The following is a 16769-nucleotide window of genomic DNA, read 5'->3' as shown; positions in this document are numbered from 1 at the left end:
AGACTCGACGTGGACAACGAAACAACACTGCGGCTGCATAATCTGTAGAATAATGAGAGCCTCTCAATGACTTGACCGCATGCTACGGAGAGCTTTGTGCGTTGAGGCTGAAAGTGGATGCCGCTTCATATTGGTGACGGCGGAGCCTGCTTTACGCTACAGTACGTACTGTAGTGATGGTGTCAAATTCAAAGTGTTTTGAAGATGCAAAAATCAAAACTATTCACTGTTGTCCTGTTATTACACGGTCACACTCTACAACTACAATGGACGGTTGAGTGTCCCTTCACTTTTGACGAACAAGCGACATCGTATATTCGTACGACCCGTGCAAGACTTTGGGGTCCAAAACACGGTACTCAGTCGCAAATGCCACGAGGCGATGCCAGCACAGCGACAGGTGCGACGCCATGTCCAATTGGGCAAATTGCCGGTAATGCTCGCGGTACAGGTACACAAACACATGAATGAGGCCGCGATAGATGTTGCGCACGTTCTCGACGTCGGCCAGGATGCGCTCGTCGTGGACGTGCAGGTCGAGACGGGCGATGAGCACGTCCATGGTGGTCGCTTCGCTGCCCGAGGTTCGAAAGTCAGACATCATGTTATACAACGCGAACGCTTCGTTGTAGAAGTCGATGCTCATTTCGGCGGCAATGACCATGGCCTCGGAATCGGTCTGAATCGTGGATAGCTCAAACGCAGTGGTGAGCACGCCACCGGGATCCGACAACACGCCAGCATGGTTGGGCGGGCAATCGCTAGTGCTTCGTCGGGAGCATTTCTCGGAGGGTGGCAGGACGCTCGAGAAATGGCTGTCTCGACGACGTTTGAGCCGTGCAGCGGTGGTTGGGGAGAAGCTCATGGCAATGTCTACCATGACCTTGATGGTACGTATCCCCCCTGTGTACTCGGTAACAAGATCGACAGTGGAGCTGCCTACTTGAACAACCAACAGCCACGTCAAATAGCGCCATGGACGGGCAGAAATTTTGCCATGTCCGAACAGTTGGATTTCGAAGCTGCGACTTCCTTGTATATGGACCAATCGCAAGCGGACAAGGTCTAGGGAATGAAAATTTCAATTATATCGCTACAATCCCAATTGAGCATTCTCGGGGATGGTTCCGTTGGGAGAAAAGGACATTTTGAGGTCTTTCTTCCCCGTTTTACATCCATGAATGGGATTTGCTCCCACAAACGAGCCCTCGGAAATTTAATCATACATTACTCGCACATGTGAATTTCTAGCGTAACGTTAACGATTCATTCCGTCAAACCTCTTGGAGTTAGATGCCACTCCCTTCAGTGCGTGCGTGGCAAGCATTGCGGGAGGAGTAGGCAAGTTGCACCGCTCAGTTGGAACCAGTCAACGTACACTTTTCATGCTGGTTAATAGGGACTAGTATTTGATACTGACAGCCCAGAGCAAGGTGCATGTCCCCCCGCTACGCTTCGAATAATTCCCTCATTAAGTCGTACCACTCTTGTTTTCACGCCAAATAATGGTGGAATGACTCAAATTGAATGGATTTTGTGAGAGGAACAACAGTGGTACTGATTTAATGAGGGAATTATTCGAAGCGTAGCGGCTATATACCGCCAACTTGTACGACGCAGCCACGTCATAGACTAGGCCAATTGTGGTGGCGTTGTGTGTATAGGTTGTACGCAAGTACAGGAACCAGGGCGTGCCTGTAAAATGCGTACTATTAATAGTATCCCCGCGCACCCTTTGAGAAAGTAGGCACGAACAGCATACATCTCCACCTGTTATGACGACCTACAGGACAAACTTTGAAAAACGGTATCTCAGTGGTTAGCGAGAGCTAACCACTGGTAATGCGCTTAACCACGGAGATTTAGCATTATACTTCGAAGTATGTGCACGCGGGGGTAGGACGAAGTCCCGGGGTTACAAGGTTACGGGAAGGCAATTTGCTTGAACGGTTTTCAGTCTTGGCTGAACGGTATCCAGATTTATTGAACGTTTTCCCATAGTTTCCGAGCTACAGTACTCGTGTGATAGCACTGTAACTAGGCAATATCAATGGTAGATTACAGTAGGATATGATTCCCACTACTACTTACAGGAGCCTGGATATTCCGGACCTCGCCAACATTCATGCCATTTTACCGCATCTACTGGTTGAACGACAATTCAAAAATGTGCAATTTTATGGTACACCGTGATTGGGCAAATATGCATCCAATGAAACGATATCACATAGCTCAACTTTCAACCAATCAAAGGTCGATTCGATTTCTGGACAAATAAGGATGGATCAAGCGGACCGTGCAAAGCGCTTGAAGGCACTCCGTGATGCGAGGGACAAGAAGGAAGGGTTCGTTCCGGCAGAGGAGAAGGAAGAGGTAGTGGTCGTCAAAGATGTCTCATTAACAGCGCAAGAAGGGTCGGTGTCCCCTGCCGGCGATGTGGCGACCTCCGACGACAACACGACGGACGAAGTGTTGACCATCGCGCCGAAGAAACCGACTTGGGACTTAGAACGAGGACTGGAGAAGCAGATGAAGAAGCTGGAGCGTCGCACACAGAACGCCATTGTGGAAATCCTACGCGAAAAGATGGAGCGTGAAATGCAAAACGATGAAGACGATGGCAGCGACGAAGATGCCGAGGCGGCATAGATAGATCGACCAAGTCGGCGTGCATCCCATGATCACAGTCCCAACTATCGTAGTATGTATCACAACCCCCTCCTCTTTTTCCCAATACACCGTACTATCAATCATTGCCAAGTTGGCACCACGAACGACACCACAACGCCACGCAATTCCACACCACATCATGGACCGTGGTCGAGCGATCGATACTTTTCATTCTTCTCCTATGCGTGTCACCATCGTTCGTCCCCATCTATATCATGTCTGTTCATGACGTAGCCATGTGCCCGCGAGAAGTGGCCACCTGAAATTGCCAGATTTGGACCTAATTACCCCAACAATAATATACTAGTTTGCACATGGGAATACATATTCCAATGAAAAATGATCCCCAGTGAGGCAAAATGCACACTACGACTTTGCATGTGTCCATGTCTAGTACTACTACAGTAGTAACGTTGTTCGTACGTTTATATATCCAGGACTCGCATTCATATGAGCTAAATCCCCCCACTCCCGCGACGCTTCAAACCCACGGGGTCGTGATGGGGTGTGCGTCCAATGGAGCGAGCTCTCATTTGCCCGTGGACTTGGCGCGGCTGTCAAACCCAACAGAAAAGTCATCACCTCCTTCGTCCCCAACCTGGTGGCCGGCGCTGTGCCGAGCGGGCGACGTTGCGATCGCCGTCTTGATGCGGTCATGCATGATCTTGCGGCTTTGTTTGGTCGCAGTCTTGATCGAATGATCCTTCTCCCACGCCTGGGTCAAGATCTGCCGCTGTCGTTGCTGCTCGGATGTGACATACTCCCGGTCTTCCTGGATATCTCGCTCCAACTTGGCCAGGAATTGCTTGTCGTCCGCTAAGGCGTTCGATCGCGCCTCTCGTCGCTTTTGATCTTTCTCCAGCATCTATAGGTATTGATAGATAGGCCGCCATGAATGTATGACACAACAAGTCTGAGGACGACCTGAGCTTCTAAGTACTGGTGCAAGTTGTTTTGGTTCTTCTTGAGCGCGTCGGCGCTGTTGAAACCAAGCCGACTGTGCTGGCTATGGCTCAAGAACGTGTTTTCGCTCGGGTCAGTGCCATTTTGGACGCGCTTCTGCTTCTCGCGGGCCGCGGCCGCTGCCGCCATCTGCAGCTTGATGCTTTCCTGTAGCCGCTCGGCGTTGGCGCGCTTCTTGCGCTTCTCGGACGATATTTCGTCCAAGTCTTTGATGTGGTGGCGGTGAATGTCCATCGAGTGTTGCGCCTATAGGACACCCCCAGTGTGTTACTATCGTGGTTGCAGATGTGTTGGACGTCTTCAGTTTGTCGGGGGGGTGGTTGGTTGGTTCAAGTTCTCGTACCTCCAATTCGACGTCCTTTTCAATACGTCGAATGTGCCGTTCGTAGGCGGCGTCCGCCACAGAAGACTCTGTGGCACTGGCACTGGCGCTGCTCCCGCTCCGCTCCAACTCGTGCTTCAGGATTTCCTTGAAGCTAAAGTCAAAACTCGGTTCGTTGAACGCCGGATGTTGTCGGAGCTGGGGGGGTGACAGTGCCATGGTTGTAAAGTCCCGACTGGGCACGTCCACGCTCTGGTACCCTTGGCCGTTCCGCGAGGCCGGCCGGGGGGATCGGAGCTGCGACAGCGTCGGGGGCGTCGCGAGGATCGGTGGCGGCTTCTCCACGGACGGCAACACTAGCGCCGTCTTGTGGGGGGATGCCGCCGTGTCCAGGCGGTGGGGCTGCAGTTTCACCGGGCGAGGGGTCGATGGATGCCGGCCAGGGGTGATGGCCAACGGTTCGTCCTGGAGATGACCCTCTTCGCCGTCCCCAAACGGGTTGGTGGACTCGTCGAGAAGCAAGTCAAAGTCGGCTAAGTCCCCTAGGATTGACGGCGGCGCGCTGGTTGTAGATGCCGTCTCGAGGTGTTTCGGAAATAATTTCGGGTCAAACAGCATGTGCACTGTGCGGTTCTTGGCCACGATCTTGCCCAATGCCATATCGATCGACATTTGTGCGCCTGTGGATGCGATCTCGCCGATTTTGTGCAGCAAGTCGCGCACCCCGCAAAACACTGTGTCCTTGTTCAGATTTTTGGAAAACTTGATGGCGATTTTGGTAAAATTGATGTCTTCCAGCGCGGCAATGTCTGGAGCGGTGATGCGCTTCTTGTAGTGCAACCCGTACGTCTTGGCATAGGTCTCGTGCAAGATGAAGATTGGCCGCAACTTGCGCGTGTTGCGGCTGATCGTGACTGTTTCCCAAGAGATTTTGCAAAACGGCGCCACATTCACACCCTAAAACTCGCATTCTGTGACGAGCTGTCGTGTATGTGGCGCGTTGTGTTCTGGTTGGGTGGAGAGAACGCACCTTGCCTTCGTTATACCGGGCCTCGATCCAGGCGTTCAACGCAGCCCACACTTCCTCGAGGGTCTCCTTCTTCTTCTCTGCAGCGCATGATGTCCGAGTCATCTTGCCGCTGCAGTCGCTGAGGAGATGCCGCAACGTGTACATCACGCCGCCACCGAGTTACGACACACAATAGTTGTGAATACTGATGGCGTCGTTTTCACCGCTATTTTTAGACAGGTTCAAATCGGATTCCCGTATCTAGTACAATCCTCTAATCTGATATGATTGGTTGATATTTATGAAAAACCGTATTTGGATTGGATAGAAAATGATATATTTGCCAGTAACTTGGATGCTTAGAATAAATACCGGTATGGTTTTGCCAAATCAATACTACGTAGTATTGCAAGGCCACAGGGTCGAAGTAGGGTGCGTGATGTCATCTCAAGTAGCCATTGGACCAACTGAAGGGATGGATGAGGGTGCAAGGCATGGCCACATGCACGTGCTTGACTGGTTGCATGCTTGCGAACTATCGTTTGATGTGTCGAAACAGCTGTGGACGGTGCGTCCTTGAACCGTCATCTAGAAGTTGTCCATGGCTTCACAGACAACAAACGTTACACGGGCAGTTAGCGGTACTTCTAGCTAACTGTAAACCCATTGGATCGGTTTTTGCACGTCTTGGAAATCTGAGAGCTACACAGTCGGTGGTCATTACCTACTACGGACACTTTCAGTATCGCCCGGCTCCATGACGACCTTTCTCAAGCGATCCAAAGGCACCTGTACTGTAACGTAAAAGTCCAATTTACGTTAAGAACACTTTTTCCGAGAACGCTGCCATGGACAGGCATGTACTGTAACTCGACTCGAAGGTATCGGATTATAATTCTACAGTATGTTACATGAAGCCAAAATCCAGGCCTATTTGGGAGTTATGAATGCGATATGATTCCTGTTATAATTCATTATCATTCACTCCACTTTGTCCTCCAGCTTAAAACAAGCGATCCAATTTAAGGTGCACCATTTTAAGCTTAGTCTTTGTATACTCATTTGCATATTTTTTTGGTAGTTAGGTTAAAAACTGCCTTTCTAGGAATTGATTGGCTATTTCGCGTTCACCTTAAGTTGGATCGAGCAACCTTAAATTGGACTTTCACGTTTAGACTTACCGAAGTCAGCAAGCGTCGTGTATTCGCTCGGGAGGCTCGCAGGCGTTGCTCGAGTTATTGGACTCATTGTGGTCGCCGTAGGAAGCCACTTTCCAGTAGTTGGCCCTGGCGGTGTCATGGTGCCATAGTTTAGCCAGCCACCGATCCGAATAGTGACGCCGTCTGGTCACATGCAAAATCTTCACCTTGTCGACGTGGCCACCCCTACACGCGTCGTCGACGCAAAGTTCGGACGACTTAGCAGCCATCCAATAACTTTTCCCGATGCAGCCAGCATTGCTTCGTCACAGCAGTTATCGTCGGGGCGATGAGTCACCAACCATTGCATCATCTCCAAACCTCCTGCGGCTGCACCACCAGCAAACCCACTAGGACTACCACTTTCACTTCGATTCGCGTGGAGCCACTTCACCACGTCTAGATGGCCCTTGGCCGCCGCCATACCCAGAGCTCGTTCGGAGCAGCCTTGGAACGACCGGTGCTCATGGAGCCATAGGACCATCCCCAAGTGCCCATTCTCGGCAGCCAAGTCCATGGCCTTCTCGGTGCTTGGCGCGTCGAGTTCAAAGTGCAGAAACTCCACAACGGCCATATGGTTGTTTCCCGCAGCCTTGTCGAACGCACACTCAGTAAACCCTTCCCAACTCCGATGCTCGTTCAACCAACGGGCTACTTCCAAATGACCATGCTCACACGCCAAATCTATTGCCAGCTCCGTGCATCCTTCGCTTCGATTCGCATGCAGAAACTGCAGAACGTCCAAATCGCCATTTCTGGCCGCGCCATTCATAGCTCGTGTCGAACACCTTCCGACCAGTGGACATGTAGAAACTCCACCATGTTGAAATGTCCTCCTTCTGCAGCCATGTCCACGGCGTCTTCTATCGATGGCACCGATGGAACTGGTCGTGGAGGAATTGCACAATGCCCGCAGGACCACTTCGGTCAGCCGCGACCCAGTGGTATGCGGATGCTGCTGGAAAGGACCAGGCGTTGGTTGTTCCACGCAGCCAAGTCGATCATCAACATCGTCATGGCAGTAGACACTCCGCGGACACGAATCGCAACTTCTACGACGTCCACGCGACCTGAGTACGCACCATGAAGGAGCATGATGGCGTGCAAGTCCTCCAGGCAGTCGAACAACCGTGGCAGCCGCGTCAATCCGTGCTCAATCAAGCACGGATTCAGCGCTGTAGCCAAGCCAGCGTAGCCTTCTCTGGGATACACATCCCGAGTGAGATGAGGTGGGATCTGCAGACGTCACAGCAGAAACATGTCACGGTAGTGTCGATATTGAAACGACGCCACAAGGACAGCCATGGACGTCGTGAAGTACACGCGATTGTAGCCATCCCATGCCATCGTGAAGCAAGCTTGGCTGGTAGTGGTTGACGATATGGTTGTCATGCGATCTCAAAAATGGGCAATTTGAAAGGTATCACGTGCGGGCGGCATTCAGTTCTCTAGCGTTACTATTAAGCTTCAAGCCGAGTCCCCCCAATACCGTTTTGTTTACAGTTAACGCAGTTAAACAACGGGCAAATTACGTGAAGTGCACAATAATGTTACTACAAAAGCTATTACTACGTAGTAATATTAATAGTAGCACATTACCCTAAGTAGTACTACTACTTACTACTAGTATACTACTACAATGGTATTGGACTCGGATTGAAATGCTTTGATTGGCCCGTCGCAATTTGCTGGACCAACTCGGGATTGGATTGATCGATTGCAATGCCAATCAATTGGGCCGAGCTCCGCCGCATCTCCGTCGTTGTGCAACGGGACTTGGATGCAAATGGGCTAGACGAACATGAGGACTACGAGTACATGAAGACGACAGCATCCTTCTTGAGCTCACACGTGGACGTAGGAGCGTCTTGGCCATGTGGGAAGCCGAGTTGGCCGACGCGAAGGGGTCCGACACAACTGCTGCTCCGGCCGGATGGTATACCAGCGGTGCCAAGTACTGGGAGGTCCGTACCCTTTTCTGCGCCTAGTGGTTAAGTACGACTGACACAACTTTGTCCGTGGCAGGACGAAAGCAATTGCCCACCCACCGACGATGGTGTGTTGGGAGGTTATGGACGCATTTCACCTGCCGACGTGGAAGGCTCGGCTTCGTTTTTGGATCGGATTCAAACCCTTCGACCTACCATGAAGCGCAATTTGGCCATCGGTACGTACTAGTACTCTCCCTAGTAGATACTAGATGGACAATGGTTAGACTGTGGTTGCGGCGTCGGGCGTGTGGTGAAGCACTTGCTGCTGCCGCGTTATGACTCGGTGGATTGTTTGGAACAAAGCCAGCGTCTCCTAAACACTGTGCCCAGCTACATTGGACGTTCCAGTGACACGTCGCGCATCCGCAATTTGTACTGCATGGGCATGCAGGACTTTCAGCCCGAACCGCACGCGTACGACCTCATTTGGTGCCAGTGGGTGCTGGGTCACTTGACCGATAGCGACTTTGTGGCATTTCTAAAGCGCTGCCAAAAGGCGCTTGCCCCCGATGGAGTGATTTGCATCAAGGAGAACGCAATCAACGAAGGGGTGCCGTACTACGTAGACAAAGACGATAGCAGTTTGGGCAGGTTTGTACTTATAGACTTATAGCGTCGTACTGTAGCAAAGACTGATGATGGATCTGGTAGGTCGTCGGTATACTACAAGAGCATCTTTCGCCAAGCGGGACTGACGCTCTTGGCGGAAACCGAGCAGTCTGATTTCCCCGACGAGCTGTATCCTGTAATTACGTACGCCTTGTATTAACGTTACATAGCGCTACGTCTTTTCTCTTTAACCCTACCACTTCTGAAGCTTATAATCGCGTTTGACAGACGATTCTGGATTACAGGATTTTTGGCACTATCAGTCTCGACCCCACCATATCTACTTGTCTAGGGAATGCAATTTGAGTTTAGGTTAGCATTGATATTGACAAGTACTAGTAATTATTACTACTCCGCACTAGTAGTACGTACAGTAGTAGTGTCGTACTCTTACAGTTAATTCCTACCGGTAATACATTCTTTTCTAATGGCCAAGTATTCCAAACTCCCATCCGAGCGGGTTAACTATACTATTAATAGTAAAACGCAAACATGTTTTTGGTTTTACATATTACTGGTATATGTATCCGGATAATTCATCGTTGTCAACCGGCGTATATCTTGAAGAGTCGTTCACCAGTTGCCGCACCATGTCGTTCCGCGAGCTACGCAACTTTACCGAGATGATGCGGGCCTTGGGGTATCCCCGCCCAGTGTCCGTGGAGAACTTCCGCAAGCCCAACTTTGAGCTTGTGTCGGACTTGCTGTATTGGATGGCCAAAAAGTACGACCCGAGTTCAAGCGTGACAGAAGAGATCGACACCGAGGAAGACCGGATTGTGTTCCTCACGTCGGTCACGTCCGAGTTCCATTCCAAGGCGCGCATCAAGCTGAACGCCAAGAAGCTGTACGCCGCGGACGGGTTCGCCGTGAAGGAGCTGATCAAAGTTGCGAGGGTGCTGTACGAAGCGTCTCGGATCGATCCGTCGACCGTTGAAGACGACGACGAGCTCTCGACAAAGAGTTTGCTTGGCTCCAAGCTCAAAGATGCCAAGGTACGACAAGAGGATACCCGATGCTTTGTATTACACGTAAGCGGGCGTCATTGTAGGCCACGCGGGCCTTGTCGGCGGAAATCACAGAGTGCGGTGCCAAATTGTACGACTTGTTGGACAACGAACTCGAAGTGCGCGAGGCGCGGGTCCAGGCGATTCGATTCCTGGACACTGTGAGCTCCAACTTGGAGTCGACGAACGAGCACAAGTACTTGGAAAAGTCCATCAAAAGCATCATTGTATCGGTGCAAGAGAACGTCGAGAGTATGGAGCGGCAGTGCTCGGAGCTCGACGCTGAGGAGAAAGCACTGGGGGCCAAGATCAAAAAAGCCCAGGGTGACCTCGAACGCAGCGAGAAGCGGCTCAAGAGTTTGCAGAACGTCCGCCCGGCGTTCATGGACGAGTACGAGAAGCTGGAGAAGGAGCTCGAGCGGCAGTACATCATCTACTGCGAACGCTATCGCAACTTGGACTACCTCCAGCACGAACTCGACCTGCACAACGACCGCGAGATGAAAAAACTTCAAGAAAATGACCGCACGCTCAAGAAGATGCAGAAAAAGTTCCGCGACGACGAGCTCGCGATTTTGCGTGGCGAGCAGGAAGAGATTGATATCCCAGTGCCTGACGACAAAGACCCAAAGAAAAGCAGTGCCCCCCCCCAGTCCAAGAAAGATCAGCCGCGAAAGAGCAAGGCGGCGGCCACGTCGTCGGACAGCGAAAGCGAAGACGACGAAGAAGAGGACGATGAGGATACCCAAGGGGGAGGGTCTGGACGGGGAGGCGCGGCGACTGCCTCCGCCCCAACCAAAGCGGGCAAGAAACAACCAACACCTCAACCGAGTAAGGAAGCAGCAAATGACTCGGACAACGACAGCGACGAAGTGTCGGTGGCCGACTCGGGGGAGCTCATTGACAACGACGACGACTCGGCGACCGGAAGCGACGGCGAGTCGACCGGCAAGTCGGCGTCGGGGGGGTCCGAGTCGGAGTCGGAATCGGACCGAGATTTTTAGTGTCTTTAACAAACGAGTAATGAATCCATCATGTTCTAGTTCTAGTAAGACTACAGTATCTAACTACACACGCAATTAGCCCAACGAAGCAGGCAGGTCTCCCCATATGGACGGATGATATAGTCAGAACACCATAATCGTTCTATCGTTAGACATCAACTCTAGTGGTTCTATGATGAACCTCACGTTTGCTTGGGCTCGAATCCATGTATATATATATATATAGCTGCTATTTATTTTTCAGCTTTAAATCTAGCTAGCTACACTAAAGCTAGTTTTTCTTGACAAACGACAGCTCGTTAACTGTCTTCATGACGTCTCCAAACTGGTGATCCGCGGCACTCGCGTTAAACAAAATGTAGTCGTCGTATTGGCCTGTGGCGGTGGTGGTTTGGTCCAGCTGTGACGACTGCATCGTATCGGTCGTGATGGATTCGTCGCCCACGACGCCGTGCTCGGCCGGATGCCACGACATGTTGACGGTCTGGTCAAAGTAAGACGCGTACAAGTCGGCGGTCGCGGGGTCCACGGGTCGGTTCCACATGCTCTCGTCATCCTTCCGGTCGTCCGCGAGGAGCATGTCGGATGTCTTGAGGACGAACTTCTTGGTCGGCAGCAGCGCGCGGGCCTTGGTGTGCTGGTCCAAGCCAGCGTACACCCCCGTCTGGATCTTGTACGTGCAGCCGCCGCGCACCGCCGCGTCGTGGATGCCGTCCACATCGTCCGCGTCGATGGAAAACTCGCGAAGGTACACGACAAAGTCGCTGCGCACACTCTTGTTGTCCTTTTCCCAAAATGCCAGATTGCCCTTGGACTCGACGTACCCCACGTAGGCGGCGTCGGGGGTCGTGGTGTGGGTGCACGTGCCAATGTACTCCTTGCGGATGCCCCGCGCGGCCGCATACTCTTCAATGTTCAACGATGGTTGTTCACCAGTGTGGCTGCTGTTGGTGTTGTTGTGGGTGGAGCCTTCCACTTTGCCAACGTCCAGATCTTTGAGCCCGACGTTGCTCAAGCTCCGCTTCATCGTCACGTCCGTCGACGACGCGGCGCCGCCACCGCCACCTTCGTCCGGCGCACTCATTGCCCGCACCTTTTGAGCCATCAACGACGACTGCGATCGGACGAGCGACGCCGCCGCCGGCGGGGCCATCGCGTGGTGGTGCAGGTGCTGGACGTGGCCGCCATCGCTCGACGCGTCCTTGGCCACAATGTACACGGGAATCATAAACGTATGGCCGAGCGCTTTGTCGAAAAAGAACAATTCGTCCTTGTCCGTCGCCTACACCAACATCATTTCAACCCCCCAATCAAGCTTCAATAACAAACTACAAGTATGCTCAACCCCAAACAGTACAAAACTAGACACCCATTCACACCAAGAGCAATCAATTACTACTACTACTAGTACTACTATGCATACTACTACTAGTACTAGTACTAGTACTAGCACACATCGTTCGAATCCACATCGAACGAGTCAAGTACCTGCAAGATGGAATCGTCCATGGACCCTATCGAGGCCGTGCTGGCCTTGCGGTGGTGGTCCACGCTGCTAGAACTACTAGAGGTCCGGGGGGTGGGCTTGACTGCTCCCCCCCCTCCTCCCTGCCGGTCGATAAATTTGGGCGCGTCGAATGCTTCGATGCTGGGCTTCCACCACTGGGGCTGCAGCGCGTCGCGGTGATACAAAGCCAGGCGCTTGTCGTCAGCCGATCGCTGCTGTTTGAGGTTGGTCCGGCGGTGGAACGGTCCCATCTCGGACAGCGCCAACCCGCGCTGGATCTTAACGTTGTGCAGGTAATAGTCGCTCTCGAGTAGCCACAGCGGCGACGTCGACGGCGACGGCACGTAAATGCCGAGGAACAGATTGATCGCGTCTTGCTTGAGGTTGTCCGTGAATGCGTTGCTGTAGTACCGCCGAATGGACGTCAAGAGCTCCCACGCTTTGATGTTTTCCTTGGATTTGGTCACGTTCTTGTGGGCTTCGCTGCCCCCATATTGCATTGAAATGACGTCGCCCATGTGCCCAAACATAGTCGTCAGCTCTTGCAAAATCTGCGATGAACTTTCCAACACGGGCGTGTTGCGGATACCCATCGCATACAGTTGCTGCCCCAGTGCCTACGAAATCACAACAATCAAACACATCAATATGAAGCACAAGACAGCCTGTTCTAAATGGCCACGAAAGACTTGGATATATATATATATATACACGTATTCACAATAGATACCAGCATGGCCACACTGAACTGAGCTACGTTGGTTCGATCGAGGCAATCGATGCAATTCGTGCGGAGTACGCCGTGCTGTTCCAACCAATCGCCTGAATCCCGCGGAATCGTCGGACTCAACGGTTTCAGTGCCTACATATAAGTACGTACATTGAAATCACCAAGTACTAGTATATTCTCCATAACACTATTTTTCAACAACACGTACAAGGGCGTCTGGCGGTGCTGGGTGGCCCTACACATCAAGTGCATAAGTGCATAGTTCGTCAATAAACAACGAAATATCAGTTCAAGAAGCATATATATATATATTACTAATATGCAACAATCGCGCAGAATTGGGAAATTTGTACAACTTCATTCATACTATATATACTTTTTTGCCTTTAGGAATCAAGGGAATGCAAATCGATTAATTCAATATGAACCTCTATTTACTGTTAGTACAATCGTGCCAAACAATCGACTGAATGTGACAAATATATTGGATATATTGGAGAATGTCCTAGCCAATCAAAGTGCAATAACGAGAAATTGATTTCAACCAATCATTGTTTAGAGTGTAGTTTGACCCAGTCAATTCTATAATCATCTTCAACTTTGTATACTTTAAACATTGAATAAGGTATACAAATCATACTCCAATCGATGCTTAGAAACGGAGAGCCTCTACCTGCAGGGGGGGTGTCGTGGGCCGAGGAGGCGTCGGGCCCCCTCCCCCCAGAGCCTTGGGCATGGGGGACATTGTAGGGATCGTCGTCCGGCGCGCGGTTCGCTTGTTCGTGCCCGTGCCAATCTGCCGCTTCGGGGCCGAGCAAAAGAAGCCGGTTTGGTCCAGCGCCCACGCGCCGACCTTTTCGAGCCCCTGGCGCACAGCTTCGACTTTGGAGTGGTCGACTTTGAACTTGGACAGCCGCGAGTAGTCGAGGGCGACGTAGCGGATGCGGTGCTCGGGGGGGAGGAAAGTGTTGAGGTACTCGATAGCGTCCTTGAACTCTTGGCCGAGTAGTTTTTCCCGAGCAGTCTTTTCCTGCTGTTTGACCAAGTTAAGCACCAAAACGGGCGACCCATAGCGTTCGAACAAGTCGGCAAAGTGCATTTGCGTCGCCGTGTACGACGGATCGATGCGGTTCACTACACAAATATATGTATCAGTTCGCAATCGTGGCCATTGGACACCCATCCTTTCGTGGCCATTTGGCATCGGTGCAGAAACAAACACAAATAGTTTATTTCGTCGTGGCCATTGGGCAGACATAGTGAACATCATATTGTACTGTGTTTATATTCTAAACTGGAGAGACGCATCGAGAATGAATCGACACAACCAAATGGACAGAAGGATTCAGGCCAATCAGATTGCAGGAAACAACCATCACCAACATCAAATTAGTGTGTAACTTCAATTAGTGTGATTACGAATCACCACACGACACGTTTATACATACAAACGATCGATGGATTTGGCGATGCAGCACAAAAGTAGTCCAAATAATGTTGGGTAAAAGGACCATATGTCGACATGATTCGTGGCCATTTGGCATCGGTACATACATTTAATCGGGGGTTTCGGAACTGTGACGCTGCTTTCCTGGGTCCAAAAGATCGGAATCGACCCGCGGTATTGCACAAACGAGCTCAGTTTGCCCTGGGTGCTTTCGTCTTCGATAATTTGCTCGGTTTCCACGTCATTGGCGACTTTGCCCGTGTCAGAGACCTGCAACATGATGATATATATCATTCACAAGGTGATATATATATATCATTCACAAAATGATATATGCATATCATCCATATGCACGTTGGATGCACACACCCCTCGCTTCAAGAAACGCGTGCCGGCGAAATGTCGCGACCGCCGCGCCAACACGATGATGCTGATCAACCGGCCAAACAAGCTGCACTTGCGCTGCTCGTAAAAGCCCATGACGAGGGGCTGCACCCAGTCGTCCCGGGCGGTCGGCGAGCTCAGACACGCATGGAACTCGTCCGTCAAAAAGTGATTCCATTCAAACCTATATTAGAAGAATTATTATCCTTGATATTATCAAGTACATCCAAATGTCCCAGTGTAACTTCACTATCAACCAAGTTTGCCCCAGTGGATTCAATTAGTTGTAAGTATTCACACTACGTACATGGAATGAATGCCACAAGTCTTCTTTCCATTCATGCGAATATATACTAGTAATAATATCATTATTTTCCAGTCGGATTCTGTGCATATTAATAGAACAACCTACTAGTATACGATAAATAATCAAGCCAACAAAGCACTGTACATGGAAGCAATAGGTCACACACACACGCCTTCACGATATAAAACCTAATTAACAATACGGCAAATTGAACCGCAAAATGGAGCCATTTGTATGGCCATCGAAACAAAATTGGCAAAATGCATATATAGAAACCACCCAAATTTGTATCAAATCGACAATAACTCTATAGGAACCACGACTTCGTACATGTTGAATGGTTTGGTCTGGTTGGTGGTCATGTTGTGCTGCAGGGTATGCGTGAGGTCGTACGTAGGGCTGTAGTAAAAGTCCTTGGTCAGATCCACGAGTTTGAATAGCACCGAGTAGCGGTCTTCGGCGTCTTCGACGGCATCGGGGTTGAACCAGCGATTGACCCACGTCCACGGAGTGCCGTCGGTTGCGGCCGGTTGCCGGATGGCCAAGTACTGGACCGACTGGATCGCATAAATGTAGTGGCCGCCGATGCACCCGATTTTCCGGCGCTGGGTGGCGAGGACAAGGTAGTACCCTTGAAGAAACTTGACAAAGCCGACGATCGCCACGGCCGAAAATGCGCGCACGAGGCCCACAGGGGTGGATGGGGCGGACGCGCTGCTTTTGCGGGCGTCAAAGTCGAGCTCCTGCAACGTCGCCTCCATGGCATCCCACCCGAGCACCGCCGGCTCGTCCGTGAAGATGGCCGCCAAGTTGGCAGGGTCCTTGACGGTGCGATCTAGTGTAAACATGCGAAACTGAGAGTACAATCGGTCCGACCCGACGAGGTAAAAGTGCGTGCGGGTCTCGTAGACCGTGAACCGCTCGAAGCGCTGGATGCTCGCGCTGAGCTTGGGTTGGCGCCGACGGAGGGGCTTGGGCGTCGCCTTGACCTTGTCCTTCTTCCCCACGGGAACATGAGTCACCACGCCGGGGGTTCGCACCAGCAACGGCGGGTTCGGCACGCGGCCTTCGGCGAGCGCGAGCTTGGACGACGCCAACACGTCAAACCACCACTCGATGTCGTAACTCTTGGACGTGGAAGCAAATGTCTCCTTCTTCCGCTGCTGGCCGTACTCGAGCTCGATGCAGAATCGCCCGTCGTTCCGCACGTGGTTGATCGTGCACACTTGGATTTTCCAGTTTAGCAGCCTCCGGTGCTTCTCACCGTCGAGGTACACGGCAAAGAGACCGGCGAGGACGTCGAACTCGCACCACACGCGACTCCAGTCCCCCGTGCCCTTGACCTGGAAGAAGCCCATGGTCGTGCGGCGCAGGAGCCAACCCGAGATCACTTGCTTGTCGGCGCTCGCCATGGTCAAATCTGAATAATGTGTCAAGTGTCCAGGGAAAAAGCGTGCGACGGATTTCGTATTTTAATACTTCATGTATTTATGAGGCAGGAATATGTATTTGGATAGATATTTTAATAAAATATTACGAAATGGTGGGGCAAGCAATTGTTTTGCCAAATCACCCAATTATTTTTAGAGATTTCCAAACTCCTCGCCCAATAATGGTCAT

The 16769-nt window shown here is 51.4% G+C and overlaps 8 protein-coding genes across 9 annotated transcripts; 3 read left to right on the top strand and 5 right to left on the bottom strand.

The window, feature by feature from the left end:
* Positions 1-203: 203 nt before the first annotated feature.
* H257_12244 (hypothetical protein) lies at positions 204-1026 on the bottom strand. Its single transcript, XM_009839394.1, has one exon. The coding sequence runs from the start codon at positions 878-880 to the stop codon at positions 287-289; it is 594 nt and encodes a 197-aa protein (XP_009837696.1). The 5' UTR covers positions 881-1026; the 3' UTR covers positions 204-286.
* A 1232-nt stretch (positions 1027-2258) lies between these two features.
* On the top strand, positions 2259-2764 carry H257_12243 (hypothetical protein). The gene has a single exon (XM_009839393.1). It carries the CDS (start codon positions 2281-2283, stop codon positions 2647-2649), a length of 369 nt encoding a protein of 122 aa, XP_009837695.1. The 5' UTR covers positions 2259-2280; the 3' UTR covers positions 2650-2764.
* Positions 2765-3053: 289 nt separating this feature from the next.
* H257_12242 lies at positions 3054-5153 on the bottom strand. 2 transcript variants are annotated; one of them, XM_009839391.1, is made up of 4 exons: positions 4986-5153; positions 3977-4912; positions 3595-3879; positions 3054-3535 (listed from the first exon to the last, which is right to left on the bottom strand). In XM_009839391.1, the coding sequence occupies exons 1-4, from the start codon at positions 5127-5129 to the stop codon at positions 3200-3202; spliced, it is 1701 nt and encodes a 566-aa protein (XP_009837693.1). In that variant the 5' UTR covers positions 5130-5153; the 3' UTR covers positions 3054-3199. The 2 variants fall into 2 exon arrangements, with proteins under 2 accessions (XP_009837693.1, XP_009837694.1); XM_009839392.1 differs by having other exon boundaries at positions 3054-3879.
* Positions 5154-6150: 997 nt separating this feature from the next.
* Positions 6151-6935, bottom strand: H257_12241 (hypothetical protein; the record flags this gene model as incomplete). The annotated part of the gene is made up of 2 exons (XM_009839390.1): positions 6151-6250; positions 6331-6935. The coding sequence occupies 2 exons, from the start codon at positions 6933-6935 to the stop codon at positions 6151-6153; spliced, it is 705 nt and encodes a 234-aa protein (XP_009837692.1).
* Positions 6936-7090: 155 nt separating this feature from the next.
* H257_12240 (hypothetical protein) lies at positions 7091-7510 on the bottom strand (the record flags this gene model as incomplete). Its single annotated transcript, XM_009839389.1, has 2 exons — positions 7091-7364; positions 7413-7510. The coding sequence occupies 2 exons, from the start codon at positions 7508-7510 to the stop codon at positions 7091-7093; spliced, it is 372 nt and encodes a 123-aa protein (XP_009837691.1).
* A 351-nt stretch (positions 7511-7861) lies between these two features.
* On the top strand, positions 7862-8989 carry H257_12239 (hypothetical protein). Its single transcript, XM_009839388.1, has 5 exons — positions 7862-7977; positions 8025-8127; positions 8189-8330; positions 8379-8745; positions 8806-8989. Exons 1-5 carry the CDS (start codon positions 7886-7888, stop codon positions 8921-8923), a joined length of 822 nt encoding a protein of 273 aa, XP_009837690.1. The 5' UTR covers positions 7862-7885; the 3' UTR covers positions 8924-8989.
* A 330-nt stretch (positions 8990-9319) lies between these two features.
* H257_12238 (hypothetical protein) lies at positions 9320-10824 on the top strand. Its single transcript, XM_009839387.1, has 2 exons — positions 9320-9758; positions 9815-10824. The coding sequence occupies exons 1-2, from the start codon at positions 9354-9356 to the stop codon at positions 10772-10774; spliced, it is 1365 nt and encodes a 454-aa protein (XP_009837689.1). The 5' UTR covers positions 9320-9353; the 3' UTR covers positions 10775-10824.
* A 138-nt stretch (positions 10825-10962) lies between these two features.
* H257_12237 (hypothetical protein) lies at positions 10963-16593 on the bottom strand. The gene is made up of 8 exons (XM_009839386.1): positions 15480-16593; positions 14828-15026; positions 14566-14728; positions 13685-14145; positions 13220-13246; positions 13012-13143; positions 12263-12898; positions 10963-12056 (listed from the first exon to the last, which is right to left on the bottom strand). Exons 1-8 carry the CDS (start codon positions 16559-16561, stop codon positions 11046-11048), a joined length of 3711 nt encoding a protein of 1236 aa, XP_009837688.1. The 5' UTR covers positions 16562-16593; the 3' UTR covers positions 10963-11045.
* Positions 16594-16769: the final 176 nt, after the last annotated feature.

This window comes from Aphanomyces astaci, assembly GCF_000520075.1.
Source record: "Aphanomyces astaci strain APO3 unplaced genomic scaffold supercont1.39, whole genome shotgun sequence".
NCBI lineage: Eukaryota > Oomycota > Saprolegniomycetes > Saprolegniales > Verrucalvaceae > Aphanomyces > Aphanomyces astaci.
This window is presented reverse-complemented; position numbering and strand designations above follow the sequence as displayed.